General features: G+C 29.8%; 1 protein-coding gene across 3 annotated transcripts; it reads left to right on the top strand.

Annotated features, from left to right (window-relative positions):
- Window positions 1-7,311: 7,311 nt before the first annotated feature.
- On the top strand, window positions 7,312-19,198 carry LOC129965408 (uncharacterized). Of its 3 annotated transcripts, none has more exons than XM_056079258.1 (3): window positions 7,312-7,413; window positions 10,287-10,708; window positions 18,949-19,198. In XM_056079258.1, the coding sequence occupies exons 1-3, from the start codon at window positions 7,370-7,372 to the stop codon at window positions 19,074-19,076; spliced, it is 594 nt and encodes a 197-aa protein (XP_055935233.1). In that variant the 5' UTR covers window positions 7,312-7,369; the 3' UTR covers window positions 19,077-19,198. The 3 variants fall into 3 exon arrangements, with proteins under 3 accessions (XP_055935233.1, XP_055935234.1, XP_055935236.1); XM_056079259.1 differs by lacking the exon at window positions 7,312-7,413 and adding an exon at window positions 8,691-8,715; XM_056079261.1 differs by lacking the exon at window positions 7,312-7,413 and adding an exon at window positions 8,944-9,001.
- The last annotated feature ends 1,175 nt before the right edge of the window (window positions 19,199-20,373 follow it).

Here is a 20,373-nt window from a genome sequence, read left to right as displayed (position 1 = left end):
GCATAATGTTATTAACAGCAAACATATTTTTTTTTCCTTTTTGATTAAAATATCTTGGAATAATCTGTTTAAAAAACCCTTTTAATTCTATAATCTTACTTTTTAAGCATTTCTGCCTATAAATCATAAAGATCCGTCTTGCTTCATTGCAATTAAAACTAAACATCAAGAGGTTTTTAAATCCAGATAATCTCATTTTGTCAATTTCTTTCAACTTGAGAACGATTTAAAAAAATCCATTTAATTGGAGAATTTCTTTCGTGTTTTCTTATTTTGACTTTGTATGTGAAACGTAAGAAATGAGAGATTAGTTTGTGGAATTTATATTTGAAAGATATTCCTGATTTTTCTTTCTATAATCAATAAGACATTTGATTTGCTAATATTATTTTGATTAGAATAAAATAATATAAATGAATGAATCATATTTTAAGAATTGCACTGAATTCATATTTTATCATTTTTCTTAAAAAGGAAATTTTGTTCGGAAAAAATTCATTTATGGCATGCTATATTTTTTATACAATGACTCTTAAATGTGTTCGTACACTTTTAAAATGCGAAAAAGAGCTGTAGCATAGAATTAAATTTGAATATGAAGTCCAGTTTTTGTTTCTCACTACGTATTTTTTTCATATACCTGGGTAAAAAATTCATTTTATTTAAACTAATTTTTTTTAACAAAAGTGGGAAAGCAAGAGGATTTTCGGCGTTACAAAACTGTTCGTATACCGAAATACTTTCGAATAAGTTCTTAAATAAAGTTATGTATTATTTTTATTATTTTTGCATTTTGGCGACATTTTAAAAATCGTTTGGTTTTAATCTTTCCTTTCTTAATTCTGTAGGTTCTATTAATTATTTTAAAATGACTCGTCATTGTAAAGAAACATAACCCTGCATTCGGAAAGTTATTATTTTTTATCATAAGAGTGGTAAATTAATTCAGCATATTGCTAAGTTATTCAATTTATCCAATTTTATATTATAGTATATAATAAAATACGTTAAAGAAGAAATTCAAATAAAAAATAAGGTGAACAAAGGTCGTTCAGCAAAGTTAATATGAGATTCATAGTTAAAAAAAATTGCGAAAAATCCACGTTTGAGAGCCGTAAAGAAATGTTTAACAAAATATTTTCTATTTCAATTTCACCTGAAGCTGTTTGAAGAGTACTCAGATCAGCTAAATTATATGTACATATGTTCAATCGGCAAAAAATTTTTGTCAGTGCAAAGCATATAAAACTTTCTTCTCCAAATCAATGATAAATATACTCGAAACGTTTTGGAAACATATTTTATTTGCAGATGAAAGCAAACTTAAGTTTTCAAGCTCTAATTGACATATAACTGACACATGGAGAAGAAAAAACGAAGAGCTTAATTTAAGGAATTTAATTTGAACAATAAAGCATGAAGGGGAAGATATTCTTGTGTGGGGGTGCATATTAGAATCAGAACTGAAAGTTTTTGGTATTTACCAGTTGAATAATAAATCAAACTTTTTATTAAAATATTTTAAAAGAAAATTTAAAGTTATTAGCACAAAATTTAAGAATTGGAAACAGTTTGTTTTGTCATGATAACGGCCCTAAGTGCTTTCAGCGTTTGCTTCTGATGTCTCCATAATTGCCCTCAAATTCTGAAAACACCTTTTCAGTCACCAAATTTATGTACTACAGGCAGTCGCTATAGTGCATATTTAGATGGACTGGAAATATGAAGACACAACATTAATATTAATATCAAATTAAAAATAGTAATAATGGAAAAACATTGATGGAAAAATAACAAATTAACTAGTGCACTAAAAACTGTTGTGGACGCTGCAGATTATACTACCAATTGATCGAAATACATCACTATTTATTAATATGTAAATATTTTTTTTAATGTATGAAGACGATACACTTTAAAGAAATATATAAGATATGTAAGGTTTTTTTTTTTTTTTTTTTTTCTTGAGTTTTAAATCTATTTTATTGTTTTTGTGTTTTCTTAAAATATTTATTAAAAATAAGTTTTGTTCAAAAAGAGTTTCAGATGTTATTAAACAATTTTTATTCTGAAATAATAATTTTTAGTAATGGGTAGAATAGTACATTATTAAAACTCGTATCAGAATGAAAACTTTTGGTAGCCGCTGTATAAAATGCTCAAAGCAAGAAATGCATACTTTCATATATAATGGAAAGAAAGGAAAGATAATTAAGCAGATGAAGTTTTAAAATAATTCAATTTCAGTTTTAATAAATAGAAAAGTGAACTAAGCTTTCCGTCTTTACAGAAACTGCTTCAAAGTTTCTGTGAAATTAGTAGAATTATCTTTGTTAAAAATCTAAGAATCGTAATCAAAACGCAGAATATGTATTGCCAAACAAATATATTTATACGTATAGGTTAATTAATTCTAAATTAGACTTATTAAAGTATATTTTTTCTTTGGCAATTTTTTTGCAGTGCATAGAAAAACGATAAAAACAACCAATCGAGGATTTTGCTATCTTCTTTCCGTTTCTAGGATAATGGCATAGTGATAGTCACGATTTTGAAGTCGAAAGGTCATGAAATTTGTCATAAATATAAAGTGGATGCATTCTAAATCTGTCGTGTTCAAACGTCTACTAATTCATTTGGGGTAGAATTAAAGGTAAGAGGTGTTGTCTCAAGCGTGGACTTTTTCCTTTCACAAACGTTCAAACAAAATCTGTCTGAAAATAGCCTTATTATCATGCTGATAGTTCAATAAATTAAATTTGAAAATAGCCTTATTATAGTTTAAAATTATGCTATTAGTTCAATAAATTAAATTATCTCCTTTTTACTCACTTCACCAAATTATGAATGATGTTCTAAATGTCATCTACATGCAAAGAAAATCTTAGAGAATTCATTCTAAGATTTTGAAACACCTACATATTTCAAAAAGTTAACCCACCCAAACGAAATTGAAGTTTCATCATCATCAGAATTATTTTACTTTCTCGTATTCGAAATATAACGAAAATACTGTGATCATCAAAAAATTCGAATACCAGATTTCGATAAATCCCCCACGTTTTTAGACCTCTTTGAGTTAAAAAAATTTTTTTTTTTGTAAAATGTCTGTCTGTCACAAATATAACTCAAAAATGTTTTGAGCTAGACGGATGAAATTTGGTATACGGTCTTTACACTAAATTTATAGATTTCTATCAAATTTTGAGCAAACTCCGTTCAGAGGAAGTCTGTTCGCCCGGCTGTTCGAAAACGATAACTACAGAACGAAGAGAGCAAGAATGAATGATATTCGGTGCACAAATTTAACATCTATAGTATAGACACTTACAAAATTTTGAGCCAAATCCAACTATGGGTTGACTGTCTGTCCAGTTGTACTTTCAGAAACATATAAACTCGATATCTCATAAACGCAATGACATAGATATATCAAAAATGATATGGGATTTTATGCTTGCAAAACAAATATTGTGTCAAATTTCAGTTTCTATCAGTTTAGAAAAGGGCTTCTAAAACACAAATTCAATTTTCGTACACTATTAACTTTATACAAGGGATTAATCGCCAAAAACATCGCCAAGGGTGACACGATAGATTCAGTAAAAATGCTAATGCCAAAGGTTAATATTTCATAACCATTGTTCGCCAGAGGTATTAACTGGTATAAATAACACCTGTGTTAGAGAATAGACGGGAAAGTTTTGAGCAGATCACTCCTGCAGTGTTTTTTTTTTTTTAATGGCAAACTTTATCCGAAATATATGTTATAGAAATCAAATCCCCCCACAACCATATGCTTTGTCCTTATCGCAAAAATAGTGGTTCTTAGTTACAATAGCATCTCTAATAACAAATTTTAGCGTAAGAGCATTGCCATTTGTACCTTGTCCATTTAGGTTTTTTTAAAAAAAAAAACATTCTCTTCCAAACAAGGGAACAATAACTTAACTATTTTCTTCATTAATTTACATAGACAAGTAATTAAGGTGATTGACATATAATTAATAAGAAAAAGTATATCCTTACCAGGAATAACTAACTTGGCCTATAATTACTGCTTTACACCAACCACGTGGGAAATATTTTTCAAATCAAATTCTACTAAAAACTAATTAAGGGTTAAATAAAGAAGCTTTATATTTTTTCCGAAAAAAATTGTACTGAATATTATTTGGTAATGTTGGATGCGTTCTGTTCAAACAAAGAAAAATGGTTGTAACGTGTCTTTTTGTCGCTGACGATCGAAAATTCAATAATTTTCTTTCTCCATTTTTTCCCTCTTTCAATTAGAAAGTGTTTTATAAATTATTTTGGGCAGGGCATTTCATCCGATATTTTGAAAAAAAGATTCATATTATATATAAATTTGCAAGTTTTCAGTTAGTTCCCGATATAATGCGCCATTATTTTTCAAGATCGATACGGATATAATTCTTTATATGTTCTTAACATTTTTTAAAACTTTTATCACATTACTTTAGATTTTGTATTGTTCTAATTAAACTTAACATAATTCACATAATTTTGAAAGCGTTTCTTTTATCTTAATGCTATTTTCTACAATATCTAGCTTGCTTAAACGTGACATACTTATTATTTTTGGGGTAACAATCAAAGCACTTCTAAGCATAATTAATTATTTTACTTATTACTCGTTGCGTAACGATCACAGCAATTCTAGGCTTAATTAAATAATTTTACTTATTGTTTATTGGGTAACGATCAAAGCAATTCCAGGCTTAATTAATTTATTTATTTTACTTATTATTTATTGGGTAACTATAACAGCAAGTCTTTGCTTAATTAATTTATTTATTTTACACATTTTTTTCTCAGTAACGATAAAAGAAATTCTAGGGTTAATTTATTTATTTATCTTTTCATATCGATATATATGCAATAATCCAGCAGCTTTCACTATTTGGAAAATTTGCCCGATATTTTGATAATTGCAACCATTCATGTCTTCCAGAAATATAAAGAGGATATGGTGTTCATTTAATTTTAAAGGTTATCGTCCTGATATTCTGTTTGGATAGGTGCTAAGTACATGATGTAAACTATAATAAGCATATTAATATGGATTTTAAATACATTTACTCGAATTGAGACATTTAAAGGAAGAAAGAAGGAAAATTATGAACATCAATTCAGTTAACTGCGCGATATAAATGTTGTCTTCATATATTATATCAGAGTTTTTTATGTTATTAGATATCTCCGAATATCTGGGTTGTATGTAGATCTTTTACATGCAAAATATTGATAGGGTGAGAATAATTGGAAAGTGGAGTGCTCTTTTGAGTGCTATTTTCTCCATGGGATAAAATAGGGACGATATACGTCCTTATATAAATCTCATATAATCAATGACCTAGAAAAGCAATACCTGCTACCCAGACATAATACCACATAAACAGGTATTAGGTTTTTACCTACTCATACAATTAAGATGTCATAAACGCATTAATATCTTCTCTTGATTCCGTCCCTAAGACCAGCACCTAGGGCGTCTATCTCCCTCTTTGCCTATCTCCCTATTTTACCCTACCCTTCGCTATGCCATTGTATGCTTTTTCAAATCGCAGCTTGAATTTGGATATAGTTTAGTTATATGGCTATGTTTGTAAAAGATAAATTGTACGACTAACAGTAAAATTAAAAGTATCAATTATATTAACAGCTCATGTCACAGAGGTAGATTATATTTCTGGATAAAAAAAATTAAGATGATATATAATACTCTTGTTTATATATATAATTTACTCTTAATATATCTTTACTTTTGTTTTTTGTTGTATTATAAAATTACAATATTAAATATTTCCTATGACATAAATATAGAATCTTATTTTCAAAAATGTAATGTATTTAAATTTGACTCAAATATAAAAATAAAAATGTCGTAGTGCAATTATTTAATCATATACAGATAAATATATAAAAATATATATTCTTCCATAAATATATGTAAAAAAAACTTTTCAAATATATTCTCCACTTCTTTTTAAAATATATTTAAGTTATACAAAATATTGACAAAAAAAAATTAATCCTCCCCGTGAAATTAATCTGTTTTGAAATAGGCGAGCATTTGAGAGGGGTTCAACTAACCCATGGTACATAATTCAAGGTATCCGACTAGGCTAGAAACATGAATTTGGATGAAAATTTGCATTTTTATCTTTTTGCAGTTTCAAAAAATAGGCATGTTTCTGTTTCCAGCGATATCTTTATTTTGTCTCAATGTCAATTAAAATCCAAGTTATAACAAACTATTGAAATGTGAGTAATGCTTATTTATAAGCATTCAAAAACTTTAAATGGATTTTCTGAAGAACGAGTTTTTTTTTCATAATTCTTCTTCTTCTATACGAGTATCGTCATATCTAAAAAAATAACCAAGATATATTAATGAAATTGATAATTAGTGCTCGTTATGTTATGCAGAATGAAACGAACCATGGATTTGATGTTGAAGGTTATATAAGTGGATTAATGGTTGTTTAACAAAAATATTGTTAAATTCTAATTCCAAAATTAATTTCATATATTGCCTACAAAAATTTTGTTTTTGAAAATAATTCTTAGACAGTAGTTAGTTGCACTGCAAGATATGTTACATATATAATGTTTCGAAGAAAAATTAAAGACTATAACAATTTTTTTCTCTAGAAAAATCCCAGTTTTGTAAAATAAATGCTAAAATTGATATCAGAATATGTTTTTTCTTCAAAAGCTACATATAGATTTAAATAATTTCACTTTTATTCATCATTTTATTCTTATACTAATAAAAAAGGCATTATATAAATATTAAAATATTTGTGTTTTTTTTTTTAATCTCTGAACCTAGTCGGATACCTTAATTCGAATTTTCTAACCCGAATTCCCATTCTGTCCCACCATTCGAGAACCCTAGTCCCAGCAGAAATGGAGGCCAATGCCTTTGTTATCTCTTACATCAAGAATTCAATCCGTCCAGTGAAAGAGTAACTGGTGTGAACAAGACGACAAAAGAACCCATCGACCCTTAATCCTATTACCGATTATAAATATTTCCTTTGTTTTCTTTTCTTCGTAATAAAACTATTATATTTCATTCCGTATTAAACTGCCAATTCCTGTTAAGTAGTCCTAAGCCGCCGGATTCAGTAAACGGAAAAGCAAACAGTTCCGTTCCGTTATGAACACTCTGTTTCTAAACGGTTCCGTTATTTCCTATTACTCTTTTTGGTATCTCTGGCATCAGGTGAAAGCCGTTGTTTGTTTCTTTTCAACTCTCATTTTCATCTTTTCCGTCAGAGCCGGTTGCCGTCGGCATTCTGACTCGCTTCCTTCAGAAACTATTTAAGTGTGCGGCGCTATGTGGCTGTTAAGTCAGAATTCACTGCGACAGCCAACAAAAACGTAAGCGCACAATTTCGTTTAGTTGAATTTGATTTTGATATTTATCGTTAATGATTTCAGTACCTGGATAAGTTGATTTGGTTGTTGGATATACCTTGGATATTACTTAAAAAATGAGATGTTATTGTTGGATATTATTTAAAATTTAGATACGTCTTGGTATATAGTAAAAATTAATTAATTTTCTTTTAAAAATCGTTTGATATTGATATATAACGACGTATTGGAATAGTTCAAAATTAATTAATTTTCTTTTAAAAATCGTTTGATATTGATATATAACGACGTCTTGGAATAGTTCAAAATTAATTAATTTTCTTTTAAAAATCGTTTGATATTGATATATAACGACGATTTTTAGTTGTAATTTATAGATAAATACATAATGGAAAACTTGATCTTCAAATTAATTCTAAATTCCAAAATTGCATTTTTTTTTTAGTTCTAGATTATGATATATTATAATTGAGACATTCGAAGAGCTATTAAATATTATACAAAATTAATATTTTAACTCTTCTTGGATTATTCATTAATAGCATGTATCGTCATGTAAAATTCAATAACAATAGACATCATTTGAAATAGTATCTAATTTTTCCAGAACTTATATGTATGAAATAAAAACTCTAGGCTTCAACTTAAGTAATTTGATACCACTTATTTAATTTTAATATCTTATCATAAAAAATTTAGTTATGGTTTATAACAAAATAAACACTAATTTAGTTTCACATGGACAGCATATGAATTAAAAAATTTATTTAAATTATATAAATTTTGGTTATTTATGATTTCTTGGTTATTTTTTATTGCTTTTTGATTATTGAATCATACTATTATGATTTCTTGGTTATTTTTGATCTATGCTTAATCTTATCAGAATTTTCAAATAAATAAGTTAGTAATAAATAAATAGCTTTGCTACTTCTGAACAAGATTTATTTCATGTATTCATTTGAGATATTATTTTAATTATTGTTATTTTTCATTTCTTATCTTTTAATTCTTTCCTAAAACATTCAATATCTTTATCGCATGCGCGAATCGACTATGTGTTTTGGGTCATAGTAACATTATCACACAAAATGTTTTTCATCTTGTTTTGTCAGCACTTTTGAAATGTTCCAAATAACGAAGTCCATTCACGTGACGATAACGTTACAAGACAAACAAAATTGCATATGGCGTATGACTCACATAGTTGACCGTTGCTTTCTGATATCCCGTACTTTACCCTCTTCTTAGATGCGTAATAATTTCAATATGGAGATGGTCCTGGCACGACTGATGTGTAATCATGTGAGCATGAGTAGTATTCAGAGTATACTGAGAAATGAATGCATTTACTAAATATTTTAATTTCATAAAAATAGAGTAGAGAATGTTGAAATGAAATGCTAGGTTTTAAATAGTTTGATATTAAGTAAAATGAAGTCGCTTATTATAAAGACTGAAAAATAATGCATTTTTTTAACTGAGTAGTTTTTAATTCTTCTGTTTAGAAATTAATATTACATTTGATAAAAATAGCTTGCATAAGAATATAAAAGTATTAATGGCTAAATGTTTACAGGGAATTATGGCTGTATGTTTATTAATTATTTGTATTCATTTAATTGTTTTTTTTTCTTCATCTAAAGGTGGGATTTGGTAATAGATGTTTCACTCATTTTTTTTTTCGTATGTGTATTTTGAAATTTTGTACAGTTGTGTATTTCCAATGATGATGCGTTACTTTAATATTTTCAGAAATTTATTATGTTTTAATAGATTAATTAAATTTCGATTCCATATGGGTGCTCGTAAATTTTCAATGAAAACTGATTTTAAGATTATATAATATTGATACCAATAAATAATAAAATGTATTAAAATTTGAAAAATAGAATATATTGATGTTTTTAAAAATATGCTTTTATTAGTTCATCTCTATTTTTCTACATTTTGTGATTTTTTGATAGATGGTTTTTTTTAGAGCGAAATTAAATGGTTTTGTCAAAAATAAGAACGTCAAAACACATTCTAAAAAATACTCGAAGCATTGAAAATGATACTGTAACTAAATTAATAAGTAAATTAATATTGTAACTAAATTAATTAAGTTACAATAAAAATAACAGAAAACTACAAAACGTTTCTCAAAAATTAAAATTTATTATAATAAAATTCCAATTATACCAGTAAAAGCATGATTTAAAAATTCTAATGTTTTGGCTATCACTTCGTTTTAAATATGATTTTATATTTATGAAATGCGTTTCAATATATTCTACAATTTAATACATTGTGGAAACATTATTTTTAGTTAAATCTTGATTGTTTGAGTAAGATTATTGTTAGTTAATCGTGTTTGGCCGTTATATGTCATATGTGCAGTAAAATATAAATCTTAAAATTTTATCAGCAATAAAAAACGATCGCTCTAGAGAATCACAAAGTATGGTTTAAATGTAAAATAGAAGTTTCACACAATACATAGAATAAAGAACAGGAAATATTCACAATAAATGTGTAAAATCAATTTTTCGTGAAAATGTGAAATAATTAAGTTTTTTGACTTTCTCACTAAGCTTAACAAAGTTAATTACAATAATTAAAATAAAAGTGTATGGAACTTAGTAGGAATAATATTTTAATGTCTTCGCATGTATAATTGTTTGGAAATGCCTTAACCCTAATAGCAATTAATCAAGCGAAATATGTAAAATTAAAAGTTTTAACTAAGAAATATGAATTGTCTAAATTTTTATGTATCCATTTTTTAAGCATTTTTTGTTCGTAGATTAAGTTTTTTGATGCTTCTCATTATGATTAAAACAAAATTTTATTATCATATTATCAACCAAACGAGCTTTTTTTTTCATTCCCAGGACCAAAATGTGGAACAGAAAACTTCAGAAAGCCCTCATCACGCTTTGCCTGGCAATTCTTTTCTTTAACCCCGCCGAGTCTTTACAAATCGGAGGTGGGTTAAAGGGTGGTTCCATCTCAGATCTACTTACCGTTAGTATAATTGGTCTGGCCCTAGGAGGGCTCCGGAATAGGGTAAAGCAGCATCAGTCTCATCACCATCAGCCCCAGGCCAGCGCCAACCATCAGCGCCCCATGTTCCTACCGTGGCAGGCTCCTCCTCCACCCCAGTATCCCATGATGCAGCCCACGCACGTCATCCCTTCCCTGCATCCCCAGCTTATCCAGCCTCAGCCTTTCTTTCAGGACATCTCCCCCATGTTGATGCAACTGCAAGGGGAGCAGATCTATGCACCCATGGCCACTCATCTTGCTCCTTCCGGTAAGTTAATTTGTGATGGACGCATGGAATTTTTTCTAAAATGCGTGAATCAGAGAACTCTTGTTGCAATGTCATAGCTAAGCGCAATATAACCCACCCCCTCACTCAACATCATCGGTTTAGTAAGTGTAAATGACCCTTCCCTAGTCATAATATTGTTTATTCCAACTATTTCTCACGTTTAGTCTAAAAAGTTATATGAACGCTTTAGTTTATATCCCCAAAGATTGACACCAGGAGTGTCTTTACCCTCCTTGTAACCCCCCCCCCCCTCCGGCAGCTGGGCCAGTGCTCCGTTAGAAGATTTTCTTTATGATTTATTGAATGATTCCATAGCTGACCATCCAGTTGATACACGACAGCTGATATGATTCGTAAAGCCAAAATACAAAAAATTAAAATCTCGACTATCCACATAATTCCCAAGTAATGCTAATCTATCGGGTCTCTAATCAACCTGTAGATGACAGTACTTCAGCGTTACCCACTGTAACAGGGCGTGTCAGATGGATACATGATCTACCATACAGAATTGATGGTGAAAGAGAAGTACAAATCATTTCTGTCAATTGCTAGAACACTTATGGAAGGGACGCCTTAACATTTCTCTTTTAAGAATTTTCTGTAATCCCTGAGTTTTTGTTTACTATTTATCTAAAACATCTGATCATAGGAAATGTCAAACTTGAAACTATTAAATTACTGTAAAGAGTCGAATTGAGAAATTACATTCTAAATATGAGAGCACAAAAGTATACGATAGTTTTTAAACTAAAAATAGTAAAGATTTAATTTTATATTTACAACGATTATTATAAATAATTCATAAAATATTTTAAAAAATAAGACTTAATAAGTAAATAATAAGCTATTTTATAAAAGTAATAACAATTTTAAAAGTATATATATAAGAGTGCAATTGTTATATAATATAATATATGATCTAATTATCTAATATACCATAATTATATGAATAATATGTTTATAAATAGTGTACAGTATTCTGAATGTAGAACTGTAAAGCTGTGAAATTAACTATATAATGCATAACTAAAGTATTCTAAATCCTTTTTGAAAATGAAAAAAAAAAAAAACCTTTTTGTTTTTTATTGAATATATTTTTTTATTTAAGATCATTGAGAATGCTGATGAATTGAACTACTTAAAATCCTTAAATTCGCCTCGAAAATGAAAGTATTTCTACGTTTTGACTACGAAATAATAAATTTGAATTATATATGGAATTTCACAATTATGCCAACAGGGGCCAAATAAAAATTTCGAATTAGCCTACAATTTAAAGCATGTGTACATGATGTTTTATATTATAAAAAGGGTATTGATTTCATTCAAGCAAGAATATTTTAATTTTCAAACTTGTAATTGTTTTAAATTTATTCGTTATGGAAAGCAAAAATTGATATAATGCAACAAAACTAAGTGAAAGCTTCAAGGAAATTAAAAAACTGTGACAAGAAAAATTTGAAAAATATTTCACTCGATTCACTTATTAATTTTAATACTCGAATTGATTTAATAAAATTTTGCAGGAACAATTAAACAATTAACGCAGTTGCAAGACAACCATATTTTGCATTTATTATTTATCTATTTCTGTGATAGTTTTTTTTTCCAAATATTTGTTTGAGAATATGCAAAGTGGATTGAAATTTTGCCTTTCGTTTTTCTTTGTTTATAACCTACAGCCACGTCAATTACTTTCTTTCACAGCGATAATTTGTTTTTAAATAATCCATGTGCTGTAAGGATGAGACAATTTTTAATTTGAAAGAATATTTTATATATATACGTTTTGAGAAATCGTTAGGTTATTATTCAGAAAAAAAATTCAAATCTATGTAATTTTAAATATTTCATACAAGTAAAAAAAAAAGTTCGAATTTTAATGGCAAAATTGAATTACCGAAAATCTTTCAATACTTTTCAAACAATTATTATTATTTTTTTTTTTTGGAAAAAATCCTCTAATTTTGTTATATTAACCAATAAATTTTCTACTCCAATATGATATTTTGACAAGTTTTAAGCATGAATAAATATTAAGACGATTTTTTAAATGTGTTTAATAACGAAACAAAATGCTTTTAAACAAAACAATTTTAATGCTCTCTTTCAACTGCGTGCTAGTCGCCACCTATCGAATAATATTCTAAGCATTTATATTTAAGAATGCTATTTTCATCGATAGATAGCAGCACAAGCAAAGTGAAAATTAGTTGAATAATTGTTAACTTATGTGGTGAAAATTGAAAAGGAAAATGTGTTTACACATAAATATTAATATTCACTGCCTATATTTTATTACAATAACATGCATGTTGATCATCTGAAAGATTTCTTAAAAAACTAGTTATAAAGTTCACTTCATTTGGATTATTTCACAAAATTTATTTACTTGTGGTGATGTTCATGTAGAGTGTAGTGTAAAGCATTTCATCGCTATTAGAAAAATAAACTCTTTATTACACTAACAACTATCGGAACATCGCTGCTTAGCGCACGTATACACAGAACGGGGATTCCCCGGGAGAAGTATATACATAGATTGTATTAGGGAAAGTAGATAGGTAGCACTTTAGAATGACATGAATAAAAGATGGCGCTACGATCACTACATGAGTATCCCCCTAGTGAACAAGGAGAACGACAAATGTGATAATACAAGATAATTATACGCGCATAAAAATAAAACATCACATAATACAATAAGTATAATATAGGATAATGGTTTCAATGGTAAATAGAAATTGAAGTAAATAGATGCAATAATATATGAAATACATAAAATTACAGTTACAATATATATATATATATGCATAACAATTTATATCTCAGTAATTAATCTCGTTGGAAAATGGACATGACGTCCACTACGAGTGGTAGTTGGTTTTGTCGGTAATTGTTCATTTTTAGAAGAAAGTTCACCTTGAGTTTTATGAATAGTTGCAGGTACAGAAGGTAACGAGTCATTAGATCCTGTCAACACATATGCAGGTTTGACACGGTCTATGGAAACTGTGACATTTTTATTATTAACTTTTAATACAAAAGTTTTATCTTTCCTGCTGATTACAAGGTGTGGACCAGTGTAAGGAGGTGAAAGAGGAGGTTTAACACTGTCCACTCTCAAAAATACATGAGAGCAAGTACTTAAGGATGGATGAATATAAATAGGTTTAACCGAGTGTCTAGACGTTGAGATAGGATTTATAGATTGCATTAGTGCTTTGAATTTTGATACATAAGTATCTGTTGGTACTGATAGATCTACTTTTGAGGTTAAAATGTCAGAAGGCAATCTGAGGGTTGTACCAAAGACTAATTCAGCACATGTGGCATTAATGTCCGGTTTAATTGCAGATCGAATTCCGAGTAAAACTATGGGAATAGTTTCAGTCCAGTTTGGTTGACAATGGGCTATAATAGAACTCTTAAGATCCCTGTGGAAACGTTCTACAAGTCCATTGGATTGGGGATGGCAGGACGTTGTGCGGATTCGATTTGTGCCCAAAATATTATTCAAATGTCTAAATAGATGTGAATCAAAATTTTTACCTTGATCTGTAGTTATAGTTACTGGACAACCGAAACGAGATATCCAATTATGAATTAGGGCTTTACATGTTGTTTCAGCAGTTATATCTGAAGTAGGAATAGCTTCCGGCCATCTGGTAAATCGGTCAACTATTGTCATACAATATTTATAACCATCAGATAGTGGGAGTGGTCCTATGAAATCAATGTTTATATGGGCAAATCGAGCATCTGGCAAAGCGAAAGTGCCTATAGGAGATTTTGTATGTTTTTGAATTTTAGAACGTTGGCAATTATGACAAGATTGAACAGAATTTTTAATAAATGAATTCATGTTTGGCCAAAAATAACGTTTAGTAATCAGCTTTCTTGTTGCTCGAATGCCAGGATGAGAAAGATTGTGAATATTTTCAAAAACTATTGAACGAAAAGAATTTGGAATGTACGGACGAGGTGAATTAGTAGATAAGTCACAATACAAGGTTACATCCTCTAAGGGAAAATATTGCTTTTCTATTTTGCAATTTGAAGACTTCAGATATTCTTTAAGTTCAGAATCATTTAACTGTGCAAGTGAGATGTCATTAAAATTTAAATTTTTCTTTGAAATTGAATTGATTTCAATGCGAGACAATGCATCTGCAACAATGTTTTCTGTACCCTTGACATAACGAATATCGGTAGAAAACTGGGATATGAAGTCTAGATGTCTCAGTTGACGAGGTGAGCATTTATCCGGCTTTTGCTTAAAGGATTCAGTAAGGGGTCTTTGATCAGTATAGATTGAAAATTCCCTACCTTCAAGCATGTGTCGAAATTTTTTTATGGAAGCATAAATAGCAAGAAGTTCTCTGTCGTATGTTGACCAATTAGTTTGACTTTTAGAAAGTTTCATTGAGAAGAATGCAATAGGTTCCCAAATTCCATTTGAAAGTTGATTTAAAGAGCTTCCGATAGCAAATAAGGATGCATCAGTCCACAGACTTAAAGGAGCTCCAGGAATCGGATGTTTGAGTAGGGTAGCTTCGGCAAGAGCTTTCTTAGCATTAGAAAATGCCTTATCAGCTTCCTCAGACCATTGCAGAGTAGTTTCAGATTTTTTTGCTGGCCGTGGTGATTTCTTTTTGTTAGTATGGCCTTCAAGAAACTTAATCAAAGGTGATAATATGTGAGCTGCCTTGGGAAGAAATCTGCGGTAAAAATTAAACATACCCAAAAATCTACGAAGTTGAGTAAGGGTAGTGGGTCGTGGGAATTCTTGAATTGCACTAACTCGATCAGGAATTGGAGAAATACCTTCTTTGGAAACTTTAAATCCTAAAAAATCTAGGGTAGGAACACCAAATGTACACTTAGAAGATTTAATTGTAAGTCCATAATGGTCTAATTTTGAAAAGAGAACTCTGAGATGTTGTCTATGCTCTTCGATTGATTTTGAAGCAATTAATAAATCGTCAATAAAAGCATACACACCATCTAAATCTCTAGTAACTTCATCAATAAATCTCTGAAAGGTACTTGATGCATTGCACAAACCAAATTGCATCCGAGTGCTCTCGAAGAGTCCGAATGGAGTACAAATAGCTGTTTTATGAACGTCCTCGGGAGCAATCGGAATTTGATGAAAAGCTTTTACTAAATCAATATGTGAAAAAATTGTGGTTCCATGTAGTTCGCTAGTAAAATCCAAAACACTGGGAATCGGATATTTGTCCTTTTTGGTCTGAGCATTAAGAGCTCTAAAATCACCAACAGGACGCCAATCGTCACTTCCCTTTTTCGGAACCATATGTAGTCACCATTTGTGGTGATGTTCATGTAGAGTGTAGTGTAAAGCATTTTATCGCTATTAGAAAAATAAACTCTTTATTACACTAACAACTATCGGAACATCGCTGCTTAGCGCACGTATACACAGAACGGGGATTCCCCGGGAGAAGTATATACATAGATTGTATTAGGGAAAGTAGATAGGTAGCACTTTAGAATGACATGAATAAAAGATGGCGCTACGATCACTACATACTATTATTAATTGGGAATGTAATGTCTCTTCACATCATACCTGACACAATAATTTATATTAAATAACTTTATGACCAAGCTTTACCTGGGGTACAGCAAAACTTGTCTTTCCATTAAAATTAATTTTATTCAATACGTTATAATGTATTCCACAACTTGACTTCATAAAGAAGTTTACCAATATATATTTAATATTAAGTCACAGAAAGTATTAATATCATAAATATATCAGAAATATAAATATTTGACACACTATTTTGAGTTCATTTAAATAATGATTTTATTTAAAAACTTCTAGTCATTTCCCTTATTTAATTAAATACCCTCAGAAATAATTTAATTTAAAAGCTGACAACAAATAAAGTTAATCCAAGAATCAAATATACAAAGTTAAAGCTATTTCTACTTGCCTTTTAAAGATATTCCTGGAATAAATAAATACATGTATTTTTTACTTTCTTGTATATTAAATATAGAGAAAATATTGTAATCGTTAAAAAAAATTCGAGATTTTGTCGAATCTCCGTTTTCAGTTCTCTCTAAGTTCCAAAAAACACATTTTTGGCATTATGTCTGTCTATTAATAAACACGATAACTCAAAAAATGTTTTGAACTGGACACGTAAAATTTAGTATATGGATTTATGACCAAATTTATAGATTTCTATCAATTTTTGAAAAGTGTTTAAGCGGAAGTCTGTCTGCCTTGATATTTAAGTGCCAATGAACTTGTGGCGGATTGATATGAACGAGGGTAGAACCTGGGACCTTATAGTTCGCAAGAGAGTAACATGACCATGATACAAAAGCAATTGCTCGGTTAGCGTAGCTGTTAACTGGCTTATAAGCTTTCACCACAAACTCTCCCTTCAGTGAGTCGGAGGTGAGACGAACGATATGGCTGTTGAGTGGTGATGTATTAGCTGTTGATTCTAATGCGTGCCCATTTCAGTAGCGCTAAGCGTTATTGCGAGCGTGTTTGGGCGAGTGGTTGCGTCAAGTGAGTCTGACGATTTTGCTTTGCTGCGTCAAATGAACATGACGACTTTGGTTTGCTGTGAGTAGATGGCGCCACAACAACTGTACGAAGGTTGAGGGTTTATCGTCCGAGGTCACCAATGTAGCAGATTATGATGCGCGAGGATAGAACCTGGGACCTTGTGGTTCACAGCCGAATAACAAGATCACGATACAAAAGCAATTGCTCGGGTAGTGTAGCTGTTAACTGGCTTATAAGCTTTCACCACAATAGCATTTAATACAGAGGTTCTTACCAAATTTTAAGCCCAAATCTGCCAAAGGGTTGGCTGTATGTCGGCATGTATTTTCGCATACACGTAAATGCTCATAAAGAAAACAACTCCATTCGGTATGTTGATAGTGAGACTACATCTGTAATTCAGTGACAAATTTCGGTTTCAAAAATTGACAAAAAAAAAGGGTCCAAAGAGAATATTTGCAAGATAGACACACTAAAAATTTTATATTCATGCCAAAGATTTATATTTTGTCACTTTCGTTCTTCAATACCATGTAAGGCATTCGAAACTTTATCCAAGATGCACCATTTCAGTCGGGGGGGGGATGGAGAGCATACGAGAAAGTTTTAGGAAAACCACTCCTACTGGTTGAAAATTGTCAACACAAACTGTAACGCGATTCAGATAACCATTTAAAGCAAATAAGGTAAGCAAAACAATGATAATAAAATAAAATTGGATATTTTTTAATATTTACTATTTTTAATAAATAATTGAGGAATAAAAACAAGTAAATTTTAGACAATAAAGTGATAATTCTTATAAATAAACTAATCAATTGAAAATGAATTATAAAATTTAAGTAAAAAGAAAGTATACATCATCTTGAATATAATAGTGAAAAAAAATTTTAAAAAATGAAAGGGGCACAAAATGTCTGGAATTCCCCGTGTTTTGGCCTGTGAATTGTTTACTTTTCCCTTCTTTCTCAGTGCTGTTCTGTAGCTTTCCCCAGTACCGAAAGTGGATTACTAAATTTTTATTTACTATCAAATACTTTTATCCTGAAAATTTAAAATTTAATCTTTATGACTGAAAGACGGACGTTTTCTCAAAATGTGTTTTTTGAACTCGGAGATGTCTAAAACGTGGAGATTCGTCGATATCTCGTGTTTGAATTTTTTGCTAATTACTTTACATTCTCTATACTTCGCATACGGGAAAGTAATGATTATTAACTTGTTATATCGAAATTTTATATGAAAAAGAAAGATTGTTCAGTCTTGAGATGAGTTAGTTAGGTTTCATAAAGTCGTGGAAATAACTCTGTTTGCGTAACATTTTTATATGAATATGTTGTATTTAAATATATAAAAATTAAAATTATATTGTTTAATTATTTATTTTTCTTTCAAATATTATTTCTCTAGCCATTACATTCTAATTAAATTTAGCATGTATTTATAAACAGAATCACATCCGACTTAAGTGAATCCGACATGTATGATTTTCCCCAAGTCCCGCCTATACCATAATTTTGAGGTATCACTGTATAAATATAATATTTGTGCAAGAGTTTCAATCAAAATATTACCTCAATAATTATTTTTTCACTGTGTAATAGCAAAATACCCACCTTATTAAATTTAAGAGTCACATTTTTATCTTTTTCTTTTGCAGTTCTCACTCATCAAGCTTTAGACAACCTGCACAAGTTGGATTCTTTGAACCTCCGGCTGTCGGATCAGGAATGGAAAGCGCTGGAAAGTAAAGCCATCGAAACTCTTCTGCGATATTCTCCGCAGTAGAAGAGGCCCGCACTTAATATGTATATATTTGTAAATAATTAGCTGGAAGAATCAAGTGTATATATATCTGTAAAAATGGATGAGTATCTCAAAATAAAAGGTTTTTCACTTTTTGTGAATTATTCATGTTTCTCATAAATTTTTAATTCCGACGAAATAGTAGTTATCTTCTATATATACTTATAATAAAGCTCAATGTGTGTGTGTGTGTGTGTGTGTGTGTGTGTGTGTTGGCGCTCCACAGGCCAGGTCATTTGACATACAGCTATCAAATTTGGTACATGTATACCTTAGAGGTCGGGAATGTGCACCTGGGGTCCCTTTTTTTGAAATTTTAATTAGAATTTTAATTATTAATTAAAAACTAACTTTCCCGCCAAAAAAATCTTCCATTTTCCCCACCGCCAACTTTTCCGCCAAAAAAATCTTCCATTTTCGCCACCGCCAAATGAATAAGGCTTCCGGGTTTTTTTTCTCCCAACAGTAATGAGGCTAGGGTTAGTATTTTTCGGCGGATTATTTCAAACGATTCTGTTTATTTTCTTAATGTTTGATGCATTTAAAATTAAACATTGTTAATGAATCGATCCTTCAGATTCATTCTGAAGAACTTTTGAATAAAAATAAAACAGAATAAAGGAAATTAAAAATTTCTAATCCGCATAGCGTTACCCCAACTGGCGTAAAAAAAAAATCACGTATTTGCGTTACGTAACTGGCGTTGAAAATTCACGCATGCGCTGTGTGTTCTGAATTCCGCATTGTGTTGAAGAATTATTATCAACCGATGCGGACTGGATTTAAATTTTTTTTAGGTTCGTTGCATGTTTTTGTAATTAAAATGTATTTATGTTAGTTATATATTTTTTGCATATGCTTATAGTTTTAAGTGCATCGTTTTTTAAGTAGTTTTTTTAAAACCTGTTTTAAACCGTCTATTTTAAACGATTCGTTTCATTTTCTTAGTGTTTGATGCATTTAAAAGTAAACATTGTTAATGAATCGATCTGCTCATGATGAATCTAAGAAAATTTTGTTGACAAATTCTTGAGATAATACGTAAATTGAAAAGGATATTCTTTAGTGCCCATAAAGTTTAAACGCTGAGTGACTCTATTTTCATTAATCAGATTATAAAAAAATTCTTTGTTTCAGTAAAAAATATTATTATATTAATTGCAGATTAATTCTTTCCACTTTAATTTAAAACATAAATTCTACGGGTGCTAACAGAAAATTAGAGAGATACATATTACGTTATGACTGAAGGCCTTTATAATATTATGAGTGACTTATA

Source organism: Argiope bruennichi, chromosome 4, assembly GCF_947563725.1.
Source record: "Argiope bruennichi chromosome 4, qqArgBrue1.1, whole genome shotgun sequence".
In the NCBI taxonomy this organism is placed as follows: domain Eukaryota; kingdom Metazoa; phylum Arthropoda; class Arachnida; order Araneae; family Araneidae; genus Argiope; species Argiope bruennichi.
This window is presented reverse-complemented; position numbering and strand designations above follow the sequence as displayed.